Consider the following 18,751-nt stretch of genomic DNA (forward strand, 5'->3'; position numbering starts at 1 on the left):
AACCCAATGGTATTCAATTGTTATTTGCAAAACAGTATTCATTGGCTTCTAGACATTACTGAATTCTAGTGCATAAGGACACTGTTTAGTCCATCGACTTTCGCCAACGACCATACCACGCTGAATACATCGGTTCTCGTCCGATCACCGAAATTAAGCAGCGTCGGGCGCGGTTAGTACTTAGATGGGGGACCGCTTGGGAACACCGCGTGTTGTTGGCCTCGTCGACCAACTTTTTGCTTTTTGCCTTTTGCTGCCTATTAGTTATTATTTTAGCATTTTTGGCTGAAACTCGGAATGAAAACATCCACATTTTTTTTTGCCTTATTATAAATATATCTTCTTTGAAATGTGAAACCCAATGGTATTCAATTGTTATTTGCAAACAGTATTCATTGGCTTCTAGACATTACTGAATTCTAGTGCATAAGGACACTGTTTAGTCCATCGACTTTCGCCAACGACCATACCACGCTGAATACATCGGTTCTCGTCCGATCACCGAAATTAAGCAGCGTCGGGCGCGGTTAGTACTTAGATGGGGGACCGCTTGGGAACACCGCGTGTTGTTGGCCTCGTCGACCAACTTTTTGCTTTTTGCCTTTTGCTGCCTATTAGTTATTATTTTAGCATTTTTGGCTGAAACTCGGAATGAAAACATCCACATTTTTTTTTGCCTTATTATAAATATATCTTCTTTGAAATGTGAAACCCAATGGTATTCAATTGTTATTTGCAAAACAGTATTCATTGGCTTCTAGACATTACTGAATTCTAGTGCATAAGGACACTGTTTAGTCCATCGACTTTCGCCAACGACCATACCACGCTGAATACATCGGTTCTCGTCCGATCACCGAAATTAAGCAGCGTCGGGCGCGGTTAGTACTTAGATGGGGGACCGCTTGGGAACACCGCGTGTTGTTGGCCTCGTCGACCAACTTTTTGCTTTTTGCCTTTTGCTGCCTATTAGTTATTATTTTAGCATTTTTGGCTGAAACTCGGAATGAAAACATCCACATTTTTTTTTGCCTTATTATAAATATATCTTCTTTGAAATGTGAAACCCAATGGTATTCAATTGTTATTTGCAAAACAGTATTCATTGGCTTCTAGACATTACTGAATTCTAGTGCATAAGGACACTGTTTAGTCCATCGACTTTCGCCAACGACCATACCACGCTGAATACATCGGTTCTCGTCCGATCACCGAAATTAAGCAGCGTCGGGCGCGGTTAGTACTTAGATGGGGGACCGCTTGGGAACACCGCGTGTTGTTGGCCTCGTCGACCAACTTTTTGCTTTTTGCCTTTTGCTGCCTATTAGTTATTATTTTAGCATTTTTGGCTGAAACTCGGAATGAAAACATCCACATTTTTTTTTGCCTTATTATAAATATATCTTCTTTGAAATGTGAAACCCAATGGTATTCAATTGTTATTTGCAAACAGTATTCATTGGCTTCTAGACATTACTGAATTCTAGTGCATAAGGACACTGTTTAGTCCATCGACTTTCGCCAACGACCATACCACGCTGAATACATCGGTTCTCGTCCGATCACCGAAATTAAGCAGCGTCGGGCGCGGTTAGTACTTAGATGGGGGACCGCTTGGGAACACCGCGTGTTGTTGGCCTCGTCGACCAACTTTTTGCTTTTTGCCTTTTGCTGCCTATTAGTTATTATTTTAGCATTTTTGGCTGAAACTCGGAATGAAAACATCCACATTTTTTTTTGCCTTATTATAAATATATCTTCTTTGAAATGTGAAACCCAATGGTATTCAATTGTTATTTGCAAAACAGTATTCATTGGCTTCTAGACATTACTGAATTCTAGTGCATAAGGACACTGTTTAGTCCATCGACTTTCGCCAACGACCATACCACGCTGAATACATCGGTTCTCGTCCGATCACCGAAATTAAGCAGCGTCGGGCGCGGTTAGTACTTAGATGGGGACCGCTTGGGAACACCGCGTGTTGTTGGCCTCGTCGACCAACTTTTTGCTTTTTGCCTTTTGCTGCCTATTAGTTATTATTTTAGCATTTTGCTGACTCGGAATGAAACATCCATTTTTTGCCTTATTATATCTTCTTTGAAATGTGAAACCCAATGGTATTCAATTGTTATTTGCAAAACAGTATTCATTGGCTTCTAGACATTACTGAATTCTTGTGCATAAGGACACTGTTTAGTCCATCGACTTTCGCCAACGACCATACCACGCTGAATACATCGGTTCTCGTCCGATCACCGAAATTAAGCAGCGTCGGGCGCGGTTAGTACTTAGATGGGGGACCGCTTGGGAACACCGCGTGTTGTTGGCCTCGTCGACCAACTTTTTGCTTTTTGCCTTTTGCTGCCTATTAGTTATTATTTTAGCATTTTTGGCTGAAACTCGGAATGAAAACATCCACATTTTTTTTGCCTTATTATAAATATATCTTCTTTGAAATGTGAAACCCAATGGTATTCAATTGTTATTTGCAAAACAGTATTCATTGGCTTCTAGACATTACTGAATTCTAGTGCATAAGGACACTGTTTAGTCCATCGACTTTCGCCAACGACCATACCACGCTGAATACATCGGTTCTCGTCCGATCACCGAAATTAAGCAGCGTCGGGCGCGGTTAGTACTTAGATGGGGGACCGCTTGGGAACACCGCGTGTTGTTGGCCTCGTCGACCAACTTTTTGCTTTTTGCCTTTTGCTGCCTATTAGTTATTATTTTAGCATTTTTGGCTGAAACTCGGAATGAAAACATCCACATTTTTTTTTGCCTTATTATAAATATATCTTCTTTGAAATGTGAAACCCAATGGTATTCAATTGTTATTTGCAAAACAGTATTCATTGGCTTCTAGACATTACTGAATTCTAGTGCATAAGGACACTGTTTAGTCCATCGACTTTCGCCAACGACCATACCACGCTGAATACATCGGTTCTCGTCCGATCACCGAAATTAAGCAGCGTCGGGCGCGGTTAGTACTTAGATGGGGACCGCTTGGGAACACCGCGTGTTGTTGGCCTCGTCGACCAACTTTTTGCTTTTTGCCTTTTGCTGCCTATTAGTTATTATTTTAGCATTTTGGCTGAAACTCGGAATGAAAACATCCACATTTTTTTTTGCCTTATTATAAATATATCTTCTTTGAAATGTGAAACCCAATGGTATTCAATTGTTATTTGCAAAACAGTATTCATTGCTTCTAGACATTACTGAATTCTAGTGCATAAGGACACTGTTTAGTCCATCGACTTTCGCCAACGACCATACCACGCTGAATACATCGGTTCTCGTCCGATCACCGAAATTAAGCAGCGTCGGGCGCGGTTAGTACTTAGATGGGGACCGCTTGGGAACACCGCGTGTTGTTGGCCTCGTCGACCAACTTTTTGCTTTTTGCCTTTTGCTGCCTATTAGTTATTATTTTAGCATTTTTGGCTGAAACTCGGAATGAAAACATCCACATTTTTTTTTGCCTTATTATAAATATATCTTCTTTGAAATGTGAAACCCAATGGTATTCAATTGTTATTTGCAAAACAGTATTCATTGGCTTCTAGACATTACTGAATTCTAGTGCATAAGGACACTGTTTAGTCCATCGACTTTCGCCAACGACCATACCACGCTGAATACATCGGTTCTCGTCCGATCACCGAAATTAAGCAGCGTCGGGCGCGGTTAGTACTTAGATGGGGGACCGCTTGGGAACACCGCGTGTTGTTGGCCTCGTCGACCAACTTTTTGCTTTTGCCTTTTGCTGCCTATTAGTTATTATTTTAGCATTTTTGGCTGAAACTCGGAATGAAAACATCCACATTTTTTTTTGCCTTATTATAAATATATCTTCTTTGAAATGTGAAACCCAATGGTATTCAATTGTTATTTGCAAAACAGTATTCATTGGCTTCTAGACATTACTGAATTCTAGTGCATAAGGACACTGTTTAGTCCATCGACTTTCGCCAACGACCATACCACGCTGAATACATCGGTTCTCGTCCGATCACCGAAATTAAGCAGCGTCGGGCGCGGTTAGTACTTAGATGGGGGACCGCTTGGAACACCGCGTGTTGTTGGCCTCGTCGACCAACTTTTGCTTTTTGCCTTTTGCTGCCTATTAGTTATTATTTTAGCATTTTTGGCTGAAACTCGGAATGAAAACATCCACATTTTTTTTTGCCTTATTATAAATATATCTTCTTTGAAATGTGAAACCCAATGGTATTCAATTGTTATTTGCAAAACAGTATTCATTGGCTTCTAGACATTACTGAATTCTAGTGCATAAGGACACTGTTTAGTCCATCGACTTTCGCCAACGACCATACCACGCTGAATACATCGGTTCTCGTCCGATCACCGAAATTAAGCAGCGTCGGGCGCGGTTAGTACTTAGATGGGGACCGCTTGGGAACACCGCGTGTTGTTGGCCTCGTCGACCAACTTTTGCTTTTTGCCTTTTGCTGCCTATTAGTTATTATTTTAGCATTTTTGGCTGAAACTCGGAATGAAAACATCCACATTTTTTTTTGCCTTATTATAAATATATCTTCTTTGAAATGTGAAACCCAATGGTATTCAATTGTTATTTGCAAAACAGTATTCATTGGCTTCTAGACATTACTGAATTCTAGTGCATAAGGACACTGTTTAGTCCATCGACTTTCGCCAACGACCATACCACGCTGAATACATCGGTTCTCGTCCGATCACCGAAATTAAGCAGCGTCGGGCGCGGTTAGTACTTAGATGGGGACCGCTTGGGAACACCGCGTGTTGTTGGCCTCGTCGACCAACTTTTTGCTTTTTGCCTTTTGCTGCCTATTAGTTATTATTTTAGCATTTTTGGCTGAAACTCGGAATGAAAACATCCACATTTTTTTTGCCTTATTATAAATATATCTTCTTTGAAATGTGAAACCCAATGGTATTCAATTGTTATTTGCAAAACAGTATTCATTGGCTTCTAGACATTACTGAATTCTAGTGCATAAGGACACTGTTTAGTCCATCGACTTTCGCCAACGACCATACCACGCTGAATACATCGGTTCTCGTCCGATCACCGAAATTAAGCAGCGTCGGGCGCGGTTAGTACTTAGATGGGGGACCGCTTGGGAACACCGCGTGTTGTTGGCCTCGTCGACCAACTTTTTGCTTTTTGCCTTTTGCTGCCTATTAGTTATTATTTTAGCATTTTTGGCTGAAACTCGGAATGAAAACATCCACATTTTTTTTTGCCTTTTTATAAATATATCTTCTTTGAAATGTGAAACCCAATGGTATTCAATTGTTATTTGCAAAACAGTATTCATTGGCTTCTAGACATTACTGAATTCTAGTGCATAAGGACACTGTTTAGTCCATCGACTTTCGCCAACGACCATACCACGCTGAATACATCGGTTCTCGTCCGATCACCGAAATTAAGCAGCGTCGGGCGCGGTTAGTACTTAGATGAGGGACCGCTTGGGAACACCGCGTGTTGTTGGCCTCGTCGACCAACTTTTTGCTTTTTGCCTTTTGCTGCCTATTAGTTATTATTTTAGCATTTTTGGCTGAAACTCGGAATGAAAACATCCACATTTTTTTTTGCCTTTTTATAAATATATCTTCTTTGAAATGTGAAACCCAATGGTATTCAATTGTTATTTGCAAAACAGTATTCATTGGCTTCTAGACATTACTGAATTCTAGTGCATAAGGACACTGTTTAGTCCATCGACTTTCGCCAACGACCATACCACGCTGAATACATCGGTTCTCGTCCGATCACCGAAATTAAGCAGCGTCGGGCGCGGTTAGTACTTAGATGAGGGACCGCTTGGGAACACCGCGTGTTGTTGGCCTCGTCGACCAACTTTTTGCTTTTTGCCTTTTGCTGCCTATTAGTTATTATTTTAGCATTTTTGGCTGAAACTCGGAATGAAAACATCCACATTTTTTTTTGCCTTATTATAAATATATCTTCTTTGAAATGTGAAACCCAATGGTATTCAATTGTTATTTGCAAAACAGTATTCATTGGCTTCTAGACATTACTGAATTCTAGTGCATAAGGACACTGTTTAGTCCATCGACTTTCGCCAACGACCATACCACGCTGAATACATCGGTTCTCGTCCGATCACCGAAATTAAGCAGCGTCGGGCGCGGTTAGTACTTAGATGGGGGACCGCTTGGGAACACCGCGTGTTGTTGGCCTCGTCGACCAACTTTTTGCTTTTTGCCTTTTGCTGCCTATTAGTTATTATTTTAGCATTTTTGGCTGAAACTCGGAATGAAAACATCCACATTTTTTTTTGCCTTATTATAAATATATCTTCTTTGAAATGTGAAACCCAATGGTATTCAATTGTTATTTGCAAAACAGTATTCATTGGCTTCTAGACATTACTGAATTCTAGTGCATAAGGACACTGTTTAGTCCATCGACTTTCGCCAACGACCATACCACGCTGAATACATCGGTTCTCGTCCGATCACCGAAATTAAGCAGCGTCGGGCGCGGTTAGTACTTAGATGGGGGACCGCTTGGGAACACCGCGTGTTGTTGGCCTCGTCGACCAACTTTTTGCTTTTTGCCTTTTGCTGCCTATTAGTTATTATTTTAGCATTTTTGGCTGAAACTCGGAATGAAAACATCCACATTTTTTTTTGCCTTATTATAAATATATCTTCTTTGAAATGTGAAACCCAATGGTATTCAATTGGTATTTACAAAACAGTATGTATTGGCTTCTGGGCATAACTGAATTCTAGGGCATTACCAAAAACATTAGAATAATTATTATAATGTCTTTGGCATTACGTTGTCCGTATCGCTCATCTACATTTTGCGCTCTTAAAATTTTATTTCTGCAAATAAAAAGAAGTAGGTGAAATGTACCCACCTTGAGACATTTCCCATACCGGGAATTGAACCCGGGCCTCCCGGGTGAGAGCCGGGTATCCTAACCACTAGACAATATGGGATATAATGGTTCAACGCTCAAAATCAATTTTCCGATACCACTAATGGTTAATGTTTAATGGAATCCGTACCAATCAGAAAAAACAGCTAACATATGAATCTTCAATAAAACCATTAATAAATTAACTTAAAAAATAAAAATGTTACTAAATTTATTTCTAACAATAATTTAGTTAAAAATAAAATGTTCAGGTCTTTTTATTATTGTTTGACTCAACACTATTTCGAAATATTTTTTATGATTATTCTAAAAACGTATTAGTTGCATATATATTATAAACCAAAGCTATAGAACATTGTCGAATTCCATAATTAAATTTCAAGTTGAAACTTTCTGTGTCTGTATGGTAATTGTTAAATACCTATATCAAGCGACATTATAAATTATGATGATGCAAAAAAAAACTCTTTACTGGAAATCCAGTTTCCCATACCGGGAATTGAACCCGGGCCTCCCGGGTGAGAGCCGGGTATCCTAACCACTAGACAATATGGGAGGTAATTTCTGTGTTTCCAAAACAAGTTTAACCCGCGCGAGCTCGCAAAAGTGGCAATAATACCAATCAGATTTATAGGGTGAATACATATGTATATACATTTTTCTTCTGGACTGCAAGCGTTGTGATGTAATAAAAATGTAAGTCGTTTTCAAGCGTTTTAATTTGATGAAGGAATTATTTTGCGAGCAGTCTTTGGGGAAGTTTTGACCAAGTGGCACATTTATATTAGAGAAGGATCACGTCATAATACATATTTTAGAATGTATAATTAATATGTTTCAAAATGTTAAAATACAAATATATGCATATTTAAATATATTATTTCAAAGTCTTATGAGCCACCAATGTATTCGCCTCTTAATAAACAGTAAACTATGTTAGTATATATGTATGTTACATCAGAAAAATAAGTATTGGCAAAGACATTACAATAATTATTCTGTGTTTGGTACTGGAAGCTTTTGGAAGAATTAATTTCTTCCTCGAAATTTGGTCGTTGACGCGAGTAAGATATCTCCCATATTGTCTAGTGGTTAGGATACCCGGCTCTCACCCGGGAGGCCCGGGTTCAATTCCCGGTATGGGAAATATTGTATAAAATTTTTTATTTTAATTTTAAGATATATCGTATATATGTGTTATATTAAAAAATTATTATAATTTTTATATTATTAAAAAATATCCAGATGTGATTTCGGTTCCACGCATCCCATATTGTCTAGTGGTTAGGATACCCGGCTCTCACCCGGGAGGCCCGGGTTCAATTCCCGGTATGGGAAGGCAAAGCAAGCTTAGTTGATTTTTTGTTAGTCATGTACTTCACTGACATTTATTTTTTGGGAAACAGTAGTTGCCTATCATTTTAAAGTGATGGCAGAGATCTTTGCACTGAAACCAAGATTGTGTTTTGACCAGAAACTTGTATATCCCATATGGTCTAGTGGCTAGGATATCTGGCTTTCACCCAGAAGGCCCGGGTTCGATTCCCGGTATGGGAAGTAATTTTTTGATTTACAAAAAAAACAATGATCACTGCATAGTTTTCACATCTATGCATTCTAGTTTTTAGCGACACCTATTGGATTTTTCTTTGCCTTGTTCTGCCGCCCTCTTTAGGCATTTTGTGTAATACCGACATTATCAGTTGTTTTTTTGTATTGTGGTCGCCAACGAATTCCCAAGCTGTTCTAGTTCTGCTTTGGACTACAGGTCGCTGCTTGCAACGAAACGATTGTCATTAGTAGTGGTAGACTGACGTTCTACCCAAATACTAAAAGGCCAGTTGATGTTACCAAATTATGACTCCTGAGTGATTATAATTTAGTACCACGATTCTGACGGGGTTGCTCCTGCCTAGAGTTGTCGGTTTAGCTGATGGTCTTTCCACTAATGAACTTTTTTAACAAATCAATTTGAATGTAATCTTATACCGGCTGTAGGAGAAAGGAGAGCGATTTTCCATTTAAATACCGGCTTTTCTTTTCGGTACTGTTTTCTGTATTCGCCGTGCGGGCTATTATATTGGCACTTGTCTGTCTATTTTCAGGACCCGACCTCGTGTGGAAGGAAGGAGTTTGAGTGGGTTCTGTATGTGGCCAGTCATTTGTTGCTGTCTGGCTGAAAAGCTGGCCGTGACCGTGGCAACGAAAATCGTCAAACTGTTGGCTCTGCCTGTGTGCAAACATTTTTGGCTATTTTTTTTTCGCCGAAAATTTACATAAAAATCGCATTACACTTAACATCCACTTTGCTAAACGAAGCGCATGAAAGCGGGCGCCACGTGGTTTGGGCTCTCGACTGTGCTTTTGTAAGCCGAAGCCCCATGTTGGTGGATGGGAGTGTTCGGCTCGCTTGGTAAGTGGGCGGTGGGAGTTGGTAGTCCGTTATTCATGTACGAGCTTGTGCCAGCGGTTTGAAGTGCATGGCGGCCTACGAAAATTAAATTAAAAAGCACACGCCAAAGGACCAAACACTTTGCGTTGTAAAAAAAATGAGAAATTGCAAATGGTCGGAATGATCTATTTTTTGTGTGTTGATATATTTCGCGCTTTAAGATGTTGGAAATGTGAGCTATAACCTGGTTACAACATTTTAAACATATCTGAAACCAAGGAATATATATTTATAAAGGAAACTAAAATATTTCTTAGTATATTATCAGCTTTTTGTGAGGCAAATATATATTTGTTCATAGTCCGTTGAACATCGTTTTCAAATAAAAATTCACTTTTAAGCTTGCACTTAAAAAACTTACATTAATTCGCATGTGATTAAGTGTCCCATATGGTCTAGTGGCTAGGATATCTGGCTTTCACCCAGAAGGCCCGGGTTCGATTCCCGGTATGGGAAGATTTTTTATTACCCAAATGAAAGGTGTGTATTTTTATTTACAAGGAACTTGTACTGCCAGACACAAAAAGATTATATTATGCCGTTCATATGCATATAGCAAAACAATTTACATTGATTTTATTTGCTATGAAAAGTATGTACAAATTTTTTTAAAAATAAACCGCACTTGCGAATTACTTCCTAGCAGAGCAAGGTTTCGATCCTCGGACCTCTGGGTTATGGGCCCAGCACGACGTTCATTTTCAGCTAACGTATAACATTTACCCTAAGCCTTGGTAGAATCTTATTAGAATTTTGGTAAATAATCAGAGTTTTAAATTTTAAATTTGTTTTATCTTTTCATGAAATAATTTCAAAAATGTTAATAATCTTAATTGTACATATTATTGATAAACTGTTACTTTCATAATTTTCCTTTTTTAAAATAATTATATGTTCTTATTTGCATTGCATATATTTGTCATATAACTGATATAATGAATTTCACAAGACAGTAACTATTGCAGTCATCTCATCCAATCAACCTCGTGTACTCATATTCAACATAGCGGTCGGTGAATCGTAAGCAGAGTGGCGCAGTGGAAGCGTGCTGGGCCCATAACCCAGAGGTCCGAGGATCGAAACCTTGCTCTGCTAAATTGTAAATTCGCGCGGTGAATTTTTTTTTATTTCTTCTATTTAATAATGATTCTTGCTTCTACAAGTTACAATTTTTAATTTGAACTCGTATTTTACATGTTGTATGTCTCTATGAGTTAATGAGCTTTGTATTCATCTGCATTAGTACCATATCGAATGCATTGAGGCGAATATTTTGGAGTGTGATTGTTCAAATTTCTTTTCGCTCATACCTCAATGCGTGTCACCGGCTCCAGCTCACGTGGATTATGTGTTTACTTGGTGCCGTGGTGGCCACCTCTCTTATCGCGCACTTGCAGCTCGCTCCCACACATCTGCTGAGGCTCTGCATCCCAGTGAGGCATGCATTTTGCCCAATGGCACAGATACGGCTTTAATAACCACTCGCCGAGTGCGACTCTGTTGGTTTTTGCCGCTTCTGTTTGCATTGCTAAGAGATGCGATATGGCTACGTGGCAGGAGTCCAGAATGCAGGCCATTAAATTTGCCGGTGCTTAAAAATGTTTGAAAAGTGAAAAAAAATGAACGGGGATGTCGACCAAATTACTATGAATGCTCAGACTCGCTGGAAGTTACCAACCCTGTATCCCAATCAAATTGACATATTTGTCAATAAATGGCAAAAATTTTAATTAATTTTCGCGCCACTTAAAAGCGCGCTATGGAATTGCACAAAACCATTCTGAATTGGTGGTGAATGGAAACCAACCGCAAACACTAAATTGCAAATAAATTTGTTTAAATATGCAATGGCAGAGCGCGTCAAGTTTGGCACAACCCCCATGGACAACGAATGGTCAAATGCTGCGCTACACTGCGACGGTTTCACCTGGGAAAGTGGGGAGTGTGCAAATTTGGGAATGACATTGGTTGGTTTGGGATGGTGGGTGGTTACCGGTGGTTTGTCCGTCGCCTGCTGCACGTGCAGCTGCGACAACGAGACAACAACCAACATGCATATCAAATTTTAATAGCAAAACCCCCAAAAAGTTTCAAGCCACAAAGTCCATTTCCATTGGACTGAAGGGGTTTGGTTGTTCTCCTTGCGGGTTGTTCGTCCTCTGTCGTTTTCGTTGGGTGACATGCTTGATGTACGCTTTTGGTTTTCCCCACGAAGATGTTGCAATGACATTGAATATTGATGAAAATAAATCGAATTTCCGTCAGCCTGGCATCCGGCGTACTCGATAGACGGTAAAAGCAAATGCAAAAAAAAAAAAAAAAAAAAACTGGACACATTTCCGCCTGGACGTAGAGTCCCCGGCTTTTCTATTGAGACAGCAAAAGGGTTCCGCCTGAATTGAGCTCAACGCAGTCAGTTGGCGAGTGTTAAAATCCCACGTTGTCAGTGTTTTGGGGGGTATTTGTGGTTTCCCCGAGTTCCGGTTCTTAGCAATTAAAGGGGCGTCATTGAAAAATAAATGGTAAACTATTTTAGACTTAGAAAAGATGTATATGTATGTATACTAAAAAACTTTTCATATAAAATTAAAACATTGCTTAACAGGAAATACGTATTTCTTACTTCACGTAAAAAAAGTGTTCGTTAAAGATCAGTAAAAACCGTAGAATCATATTAACTTGCATTTTTTATTTACGTATGCATTGAACAAACTCACATTTCCTCAAATAAAACCGGTGCACGAGGTGGGCGTGCTTTTTATTGCCTGATCGGTGGCCAACCCACAATTAAGCCCCCAGTTAACACTTGATTTGTATTTAAAAATTATTGACCAATCCATGGGTACTGATTAAGTTTGTGTTTGTGCTTGTCAAACGACGGACGACTGCTGTTTGTGGGAGGGGCACCGATTGATTTTTGCCGCCACAAGGCAACGGTGGGCAACGGAAATTGTATAAACTCCGAAAGTGATGCGGATGAATGGTGAGGCGGAGAGAGAGATGGAGAGTGCGGCACATATGAAAATCCAATTTTCCAGTGATTGATCAGGACGATGAGGGGCAGGCAGTGAAAAGCTGGACGCCACACACGTGAAGTGGGTAAAGTTTGTTTGCCGGGCGTATACGCAAAAATAATGTAATTAAAGCAATGTTTGCATAATAAAAATGAATATTTGTTGCAGTTTGTGTCGCCATTTCCACGCACTGCGAAAACCATGGGGAAAAGTGTCCAGCGGGGTAATGCATTTAGCTGGCCCATTCTACAAGTGTTTACCTAGGCAGCGAGGACCATGGTCCTTTGCTCGCTTTATGCGGGCTGTCAAAATCAGACAGTGTGCACACATGCACCCACACCTCGCCGACATCCCGGAGATTTTATGTCCGGGTGTTGTCCACGCTGAAGAGCATCCTTTTGCCATCCCCTCTCGAATCTCAACTGTGTTTGTCCAAGTTTCGTTTCACCAAATTATGCTCGAGCATATGAGGGATTTATATCCGCACGAGGACTCAACTGGACTGCATACCACTCGACTCGACTCGACTCGACTCTCTCCAGTCTGCTGGCTGTCTGCTGTATTTATGCAAATATTGAAATAAGTCTTAATTGAATACAAATACTCAATTACATTGCGGCAAATCTATTTTGTGGGTCCGACAGTTCGGCACAAACAAACCTTAATGCGTACTCTACACAGACAACTCTTTTACTGAACGATTTTAATTGTAGTATGTGATTTCGTTTGGATACTGAAATAAATATTAAATAAAATAAAATAAAATAAAAATACAAAATATAAAAAAATTATGGCCCATGAGGGGATCGAACCCGCGACCTTCGCGTTATTAGCACGACGCTCTAACCAACTGAGCTAATGGGCCTTGGTGACGATGGCACTTTTCGTAATGAATTTACAAAGCGAGGTTCTTTGTACAGATCTTTATTTAAAGATCGGCTTGTGTGTGGGTGTTATCTATATACTGATAACACTTTGTTATACAGAGATGGTCAAAAGTATTTGGGTAATAATGTTATTAAAAGCTTTTGATTGTAAAGCCTATAGAATCGTATGTATCTGGTTTTCCTCAAGAAGACAGTTTATTTCGCCTCTATAATTCATTTACCACAGACAGTTTTTTTTTTTTGTAATTCCTTGCTACTCCTCTCGGAAATTTAGGGCTTCTACGAGAGCCTTCCATCTAACTCTGTTTTGAGCTGTCTGTCTAGCATTTTCCAATGTGGTGTTTATTTGGGCAAGTTCTTGTTGAGCGGTTCTTCTCCATGTTGCTCTTGGCCTTCCTACCCTGTTTTTTTGGGGGTTCCAGTCCAGTGCCATCCTTACTATGCTACTAGGGTTTCTCCTGAGAGCGTGCCCTATCCACATCCATTTCTTCTTCCTTATTTGGGTGTGTATCGGGGGCTCGATCGTAACGCGCCACAGCTCTGTTTGGCCAGTATACCCCACATATGATTCTCAGGCATTTGTTGCTGAAAACCTGCAGCTTCTGCGTTATTTTCTTCGTTGCGAGCCATGTCTCACTTCCGTATGTGCGGGGTGCGGGGAAGTCGGGAATTATTGGAATATAATGGAATGTAATGGATATACTTTTTGAATGACACCAAGAATAAATGAAAACTATCAGAGTGGGCGTGGCAAAAAGCTTTGCTGTGCGGGGTGCGGGTTCTGGGGTCCTGGGTGCGGGGTAACAATTATATTTTATTTTTCACATTTTTTGAAATTTTTGATGATGATTTTGGATTTTTGCCGAAAATCGATTTTCTGTTGATTTTGGATTTTTGCCGAAAGTCGATTTTTTGTGTTTTTGCGATTATAAATATCAGTATTTTGATCAGAACAGTCAAAATATATCTCCAAATATGGAATGTCATACCTCGTTGAGTTCGTAATTAAATTTCCATTCGAACTGTGTTTTCAGACAGTGGAAGGGATTAATTGTGTTACTTTTGGGCTCCTGAGGGAGATAAATGCTGCTCGACACCACATGCATCATCGCAAGCAGCACATTTGTGACACTTCATTAAAAAGCAACATTACCAAAATCAATTAGAGACATTCCCCCATGCATTCGCATCGCCTAGACAGCAGGGATATACACGACAAAAGTACACACAGGCACACGGAGGAGAGCGAGTAAGCTTGTTGTTTTTGGCAAACAAATATACAAACAATTGATATACGTTTTGTATTTGTTCCTGCCAGTACGCTTCTCCTCCCATCACCGATCCGCAAATTGTTTGAACACGAGACGAGACTTTGTTTGCATTTTGAATTGCCGCCACTGGGCGTCCCTGAGCAGAAGCTATTTGAACAGTAGTACACTGAGCGTAATTCACCTGGGTATTTGAGAGTGAAAACTGAAATTGATTTCACATATTTCTAGAAGTTTTCTTTTGTTTATAATCAAATTAAAAATAGCGGTTTAACTTCCAAGCTGATGGAGTATAACTATAATTCGCATAGTTGCGATGGTTTTCTTTTATGTGCACACACCTAAAGAACTTGTTAAATCGAAAATTAATTAAAAACGTGTTGCTGAGTACGTGGTTTAATAAAACTGAATGCGAGCCTACAAAGAACGTGTTATCACTCCCCAGTGACATGCTGATCTAGTTCTCCGAATCCTCAGGTGGCGGGTGTGGCACCGCCTTATGGAGCCACTTGCGTAGGTATTCGCTGGTCTGAAGGCCTACCATTCGATTTACCACCTTGCCGTTGCTGATGACCACCAGCGAGGGAACGGACCCCACATTGTAGTCCAAGGCCAGTTCCCCGTGCTCATCAATATCGACCCGGGCCAATCTCACTCGACCTTCCTGCTCGGACACAACGTTCTCCAGTCGGGGGGCCAGGGCCTTGCAGGGACAGCACCAGCTGATCGGAAAGGCTCAAATATGGATTCACATAGTTCCATTTAACTGAAAGGTAAGCTCACCTGGCATGAAAGTCCACAACCACCGGCCGATCGCTGTTGATCACACGTTGCTCGAAGTCCTTTCTTGTCTCCACATCGAAAATCGGTTGCTTGCCAGTACTGGTCATTCCGCGATTGGCCTTCATCAAATTTATTAGGCGCTGGGCACGGAATAACCTCCTGTAGCTGGACATAGTTAAGCTTACGGATAACTTCAAATTTAGCCAAGATATATGACAATAAAATTTTGATCCAAAAATTGTTGCGACTACAGTGTGATGACGACTCGAGCCTTTTTTCTAATGAACATTTTAAGGTATAATCCTATTTGGCATACAGTTTCATAATTTCAAAGGCTGCTTGATAAAATAATTTTTGTTTTATTTAATTAATTTTATTTGAGCTATACTTATTAATTTGGTTTAACTTTTGAATTCGCTACAGTTAATTGGTTGTCAAAATAGCAGTTACCTAATATTCAAGGCTGAACATTGGAGCGTTCCTTTATGCTGTTCTTAGTAGTCTAATGCTGGGTAATGGACTGGTAGCACTTAATGATTTTGTACCCCAATTCACATTTTCCTGAAGTCTTGATCGAATGACACTTTTCTTCAGCCGTTTTCAATTCTGCTACATCAGTAATGCCATACCGTTTTACAAGCTCTTTCCTCGATTGGACCGAAGTGATTGCATCATTGGCAATAACACCTTTCACCTCCAGTAAGCAATGATAAAAACACTTGCTTTGAAGTGAGCTATCTTTAGCATCTAACTTGCTATCTTCCGTAAATGTATACCCTAGCTGCCGTGTCATGCAGCCTTTTAATTTTTCATAAGATCGCTAAAACCTGAACATATTAAAGAAAGGTATCTAAACATTTTGTCGTTTACGTACCATGGAAAATGTTTGCAACCAGATGGCACAGAAGACAGTGAGCAACAGGAATACTTTCATACTGCTATTTTATATGAAAGAACACAATTTCGTTTTTTACCTGGGTTTTATATGTCGCACACTAGCCATGCTTATTTACACATTATACTCACCTCGAAAAAATTACCAAATCATATTAACAACGGTTTTGGTTTCTAACTATTATTACTATTATTAGGGTATTATTACCATCCTGATATTTAATCTTGCTCAGCTAAAAAAACCGACTGGCATAATACCATACAATATATTTAATTTTTTGTACTTCATATATTTACTTTTAAGATAAAGTGAATATTCGATGATTATTCGATAGGGAACTATAGTTTACTTTTCTAGGAACCAGAAATTATAAATATTTTTGAAAGTAGCACTCAATTTGTTTAAAGCCCTCCTCGCATTCATCGTCTCTTGTGATCGTGTTACAGGAATCTAGTCCGTATTCATTTTTCAATTCACCAAGAGCGAATTGTATCCCAGGTGATATTTGAAAATAGCAGCTTAAAGCGCACATTGTTTTATACTCTACATTAGTCCTCTTCATTAAATATTCCGAAATACCATCGACTGACACATTCTCACGCTTTGCACAATCAGTAAGAAATTCATTTTCCATCATCTCCAGTTCGGTCTGCCAATGTCAAGAAGTAAGTAAGTAGGTTTGTAGTACGAAAAACATTCACTTACCATGGAAGATGACAGAACAAGACTGCTTGCTAAAAACAGAAACACCAAAGCAAGCGACCCGTTCATTTTGTGATTTTAAAATTCAAATACTGAAGATATGCTTTAAATAGATTTTGCTGACTGTCTGTGTGCACGCCTATTAACAATTTCAAGCTTTTCTCAAAATTGATTGCACACCTATTTAGGAAACCCCATCAGTTTTTGTTCAAAAAAGTGCTAAACATTCTTTTGCAGCTCAAAATGGGTTTATTTTATTTGATAATTTTCAATGTCTTGGCTCGGTTAACAATTTTCTTTCTTTTCTTAGATTTGGGCGCGGTTTTCGTAGTAGCACTTGTACAGCTGGTAGCTGGTATCGCACTTGTCGATTCCCTTAATCGAGTCGCACTTGGCCTGCACCTCCTTGACCTTGGCTTCGCCGGCGATGGGACTCAGTTTGGCCAAAACCACATCAGGTTTAATCTGACCATTGGCCAGCAGGCCGCTCTGCTCCAGGAAACAGTTGGCGAAGCACTTTACCTTCGGATCGGTGTCGGCAAAGTTTCCGGATCGCAGGGCAATAGCTTGCTCCTTGGTGATTCCCTCCTGCTTGGCGCAAGCCTTAGCCCGCTGCCTAATCTCAGCTTTTTGGGAATCAGTTAGCTCCTGTTAATAGAAAGAAGTCTTTATAAGCCTCCTGGAATTTCGAACAAACGACTTACCGCGGCAGATGCCAAAGACAGAACTGCGAAGGCGGCAAACACAATCAATACTTTCATGATGCTGATCGTAAGCTGTTTAGAATCACTTAGAATCGAAACTGTTGACTAAATGTCTCGGCTAGTCAGCATTTATACTATTTGAGATAATGGACTTTGCCCCTGAAGTTGGCTAGCTCTTCCCTTTCAACAAACTTGGCTTCGCTGAAAAACACATTAGCCATGCTGACTTGCGGTTTATTTCTTGGTATCAGGTTTATACAGCTTTCAGCTTTCATTTCGGCTAGATTAAGGTGGCTTTAAAGTCTAATTCTAATTAGCGAAACTGTCCTAGTTACAAGGGATGTTCTTTTCTTTGTCAATTTTTGGCACCCGAAGAAAGTTCTTAGTTTATATAACTCTGGGGTTCAAACTACAGCCCGCAATGTGATTGTCATATAAAACTTACCTTCGAATGCTGACTTGCATTATATTCCCCATACTTAAGTATTGGTAAACTTGAATAAAAAAAACTTACCTTCGAATGCTGACTTGCATTATATTCCCCATACTTAATTATTGGTAAACTGTATATCTTCTTAGCTTTCTCTCAGCCAAGATTGATTTTCTGAAGGCTGTGCACTTTATTAATAACTTTCGTTGAGCTTTAAACTGTCCTAAGTCATCAGGGATTTCTTCAACCAAGCTCTTAGCTATGACCCACCACACATTTGGGTCACACTAGATTCCAAAATACTGATAACATTCACTCGTTGGCCAGGCCACATATTTACTTGGGCCAAATGAATGATGACCCGCCCAGCCTCAGTTTGTTGTCTAAACATTTTTATGATTCAGGGTTAGAGATAGGATTCTTCTGCGCTGCCTGTGTCTTTACATAATCCCCACTGCTTACACAGGCATCAAGGCGTTTTAGCAATTAGTTTCTGTTTCTGCGAGCATTCAATGTGAAGATAAGTAGCCCCAAGTTTTCATACTCCCGATGGGGTTTTGTGGGGCTTTGATGGATGATTGACAAGCAAGTGACAAGATGGCGCACGTGTGAGTGGGTCGAGAATGTGAGGCTTATGCTGAAAATGGGTTAATGGTTATGCAAGAAAAACGTTCTGCATGT

General features: G+C 39.9%; 4 protein-coding genes and 27 non-coding genes across 31 annotated transcripts; 24 read left to right on the top strand and 7 right to left on the bottom strand.

Annotated features, from left to right (window-relative positions):
* The first annotated feature begins 102 nt into the window (after positions 1–102).
* LOC120447358 lies at positions 103–221 on the top strand. Its single transcript, XR_005616030.1, has one exon. It is a non-coding gene; the product is annotated as a 5S ribosomal RNA (ribosomal RNA).
* A 235-nt stretch (positions 222–456) lies between these two features.
* Positions 457–575, top strand: LOC120447359. The gene has a single exon (XR_005616031.1). It is a non-coding gene; the product is annotated as a 5S ribosomal RNA (ribosomal RNA).
* Positions 576–811: 236 nt separating this feature from the next.
* LOC120447360 lies at positions 812–930 on the top strand. The gene has a single exon (XR_005616032.1). It is a non-coding gene; the product is annotated as a 5S ribosomal RNA (ribosomal RNA).
* A 236-nt stretch (positions 931–1,166) lies between these two features.
* LOC120447361 lies at positions 1,167–1,285 on the top strand. Its single transcript, XR_005616033.1, has one exon. It is a non-coding gene; the product is annotated as a 5S ribosomal RNA (ribosomal RNA).
* Positions 1,286–1,520: 235 nt separating this feature from the next.
* On the top strand, positions 1,521–1,639 carry LOC120447362. Its single transcript, XR_005616034.1, has one exon. It is a non-coding gene; the product is annotated as a 5S ribosomal RNA (ribosomal RNA).
* Positions 1,640–1,875: 236 nt separating this feature from the next.
* On the top strand, positions 1,876–1,993 carry LOC120447266. The gene has a single exon (XR_005615942.1). It is a non-coding gene; the product is annotated as a 5S ribosomal RNA (ribosomal RNA).
* A 220-nt stretch (positions 1,994–2,213) lies between these two features.
* Positions 2,214–2,332, top strand: LOC120447364. Its single transcript, XR_005616036.1, has one exon. It is a non-coding gene; the product is annotated as a 5S ribosomal RNA (ribosomal RNA).
* Positions 2,333–2,567: 235 nt separating this feature from the next.
* On the top strand, positions 2,568–2,686 carry LOC120447365. The gene has a single exon (XR_005616037.1). It is a non-coding gene; the product is annotated as a 5S ribosomal RNA (ribosomal RNA).
* A 236-nt stretch (positions 2,687–2,922) lies between these two features.
* LOC120447267 lies at positions 2,923–3,040 on the top strand. Its single transcript, XR_005615943.1, has one exon. It is a non-coding gene; the product is annotated as a 5S ribosomal RNA (ribosomal RNA).
* A 234-nt stretch (positions 3,041–3,274) lies between these two features.
* Positions 3,275–3,392, top strand: LOC120447268. The gene has a single exon (XR_005615944.1). It is a non-coding gene; the product is annotated as a 5S ribosomal RNA (ribosomal RNA).
* Positions 3,393–3,628: 236 nt separating this feature from the next.
* Positions 3,629–3,747, top strand: LOC120447366. The gene has a single exon (XR_005616038.1). It is a non-coding gene; the product is annotated as a 5S ribosomal RNA (ribosomal RNA).
* A 235-nt stretch (positions 3,748–3,982) lies between these two features.
* LOC120447271 lies at positions 3,983–4,100 on the top strand. The gene has a single exon (XR_005615947.1). It is a non-coding gene; the product is annotated as a 5S ribosomal RNA (ribosomal RNA).
* A 235-nt stretch (positions 4,101–4,335) lies between these two features.
* LOC120447269 lies at positions 4,336–4,453 on the top strand. Its single transcript, XR_005615945.1, has one exon. It is a non-coding gene; the product is annotated as a 5S ribosomal RNA (ribosomal RNA).
* A 235-nt stretch (positions 4,454–4,688) lies between these two features.
* On the top strand, positions 4,689–4,806 carry LOC120447270. The gene has a single exon (XR_005615946.1). It is a non-coding gene; the product is annotated as a 5S ribosomal RNA (ribosomal RNA).
* A 235-nt stretch (positions 4,807–5,041) lies between these two features.
* On the top strand, positions 5,042–5,160 carry LOC120447367. Its single transcript, XR_005616039.1, has one exon. It is a non-coding gene; the product is annotated as a 5S ribosomal RNA (ribosomal RNA).
* A 236-nt stretch (positions 5,161–5,396) lies between these two features.
* On the top strand, positions 5,397–5,515 carry LOC120447258. The gene has a single exon (XR_005615935.1). It is a non-coding gene; the product is annotated as a 5S ribosomal RNA (ribosomal RNA).
* Positions 5,516–5,751: 236 nt separating this feature from the next.
* LOC120447259 lies at positions 5,752–5,870 on the top strand. The gene has a single exon (XR_005615936.1). It is a non-coding gene; the product is annotated as a 5S ribosomal RNA (ribosomal RNA).
* Positions 5,871–6,106: 236 nt separating this feature from the next.
* Positions 6,107–6,225, top strand: LOC120447368. Its single transcript, XR_005616040.1, has one exon. It is a non-coding gene; the product is annotated as a 5S ribosomal RNA (ribosomal RNA).
* A 236-nt stretch (positions 6,226–6,461) lies between these two features.
* Positions 6,462–6,580, top strand: LOC120447255. Its single transcript, XR_005615932.1, has one exon. It is a non-coding gene; the product is annotated as a 5S ribosomal RNA (ribosomal RNA).
* Positions 6,581–6,924: 344 nt separating this feature from the next.
* Trnae-cuc lies at positions 6,925–6,996 on the bottom strand. The gene has a single exon. It is a non-coding gene; the product is annotated as a tRNA-Glu (tRNA).
* A 423-nt stretch (positions 6,997–7,419) lies between these two features.
* Positions 7,420–7,491, bottom strand: Trnae-cuc. The gene has a single exon. It is a non-coding gene; the product is annotated as a tRNA-Glu (tRNA).
* Positions 7,492–8,009: 518 nt separating this feature from the next.
* On the top strand, positions 8,010–8,081 carry Trnae-cuc. Its single transcript has one exon. It is a non-coding gene; the product is annotated as a tRNA-Glu (tRNA).
* A 120-nt stretch (positions 8,082–8,201) lies between these two features.
* Trnae-cuc lies at positions 8,202–8,273 on the top strand. Its single transcript has one exon. It is a non-coding gene; the product is annotated as a tRNA-Glu (tRNA).
* A 147-nt stretch (positions 8,274–8,420) lies between these two features.
* On the top strand, positions 8,421–8,492 carry Trnae-uuc. Its single transcript has one exon. It is a non-coding gene; the product is annotated as a tRNA-Glu (tRNA).
* Positions 8,493–9,771: 1,279 nt separating this feature from the next.
* Trnae-uuc lies at positions 9,772–9,843 on the top strand. The gene has a single exon. It is a non-coding gene; the product is annotated as a tRNA-Glu (tRNA).
* Positions 9,844–10,410: 567 nt separating this feature from the next.
* Trnam-cau lies at positions 10,411–10,482 on the top strand. Its single transcript has one exon. It is a non-coding gene; the product is annotated as a tRNA-Met (tRNA).
* A 2,710-nt stretch (positions 10,483–13,192) lies between these two features.
* Positions 13,193–13,266, bottom strand: Trnai-aau. Its single transcript has one exon. It is a non-coding gene; the product is annotated as a tRNA-Ile (tRNA).
* A 1,670-nt stretch (positions 13,267–14,936) lies between these two features.
* Positions 14,937–15,622, bottom strand: LOC120446241 (thioredoxin, mitochondrial). The gene is made up of 2 exons (XM_039627112.2): positions 15,340–15,622; positions 14,937–15,278 (listed from the first exon to the last, which is right to left on the bottom strand). The coding sequence occupies exons 1-2, from the start codon at positions 15,510–15,512 to the stop codon at positions 15,014–15,016; spliced, it is 438 nt and encodes a 145-aa protein (XP_039483046.1). The 5' UTR covers positions 15,513–15,622; the 3' UTR covers positions 14,937–15,013.
* Positions 15,623–15,675: 53 nt separating this feature from the next.
* LOC120446243 lies at positions 15,676–16,324 on the bottom strand. The gene is made up of 2 exons (XM_039627115.1): positions 16,214–16,324; positions 15,676–16,159 (listed from the first exon to the last, which is right to left on the bottom strand). The coding sequence occupies exons 1-2, from the start codon at positions 16,271–16,273 to the stop codon at positions 15,842–15,844; spliced, it is 378 nt and encodes a 125-aa protein (XP_039483049.1). The 5' UTR covers positions 16,274–16,324; the 3' UTR covers positions 15,676–15,841.
* Positions 16,325–16,502: 178 nt separating this feature from the next.
* LOC120446244 lies at positions 16,503–17,027 on the bottom strand. Its single transcript, XM_039627116.2, has 2 exons — positions 16,940–17,027; positions 16,503–16,883 (listed from the first exon to the last, which is right to left on the bottom strand). The coding sequence occupies exons 1-2, from the start codon at positions 17,003–17,005 to the stop codon at positions 16,602–16,604; spliced, it is 348 nt and encodes a 115-aa protein (XP_039483050.1). The 5' UTR covers positions 17,006–17,027; the 3' UTR covers positions 16,503–16,601.
* Positions 17,028–17,165: 138 nt separating this feature from the next.
* LOC120446242 (general odorant-binding protein 56d) lies at positions 17,166–17,762 on the bottom strand. The gene is made up of 2 exons (XM_039627113.2): positions 17,641–17,762; positions 17,166–17,584 (listed from the first exon to the last, which is right to left on the bottom strand). The coding sequence occupies exons 1-2, from the start codon at positions 17,695–17,697 to the stop codon at positions 17,243–17,245; spliced, it is 399 nt and encodes a 132-aa protein (XP_039483047.1). The 5' UTR covers positions 17,698–17,762; the 3' UTR covers positions 17,166–17,242.
* Positions 17,763–18,751: the final 989 nt, after the last annotated feature.

Source organism: Drosophila santomea, chromosome 2R (genome assembly GCF_016746245.2).
Source record: "Drosophila santomea strain STO CAGO 1482 chromosome 2R, Prin_Dsan_1.1, whole genome shotgun sequence".
Taxonomy (NCBI): Eukaryota; Metazoa; Arthropoda; class Insecta; order Diptera; family Drosophilidae; genus Drosophila; species Drosophila santomea.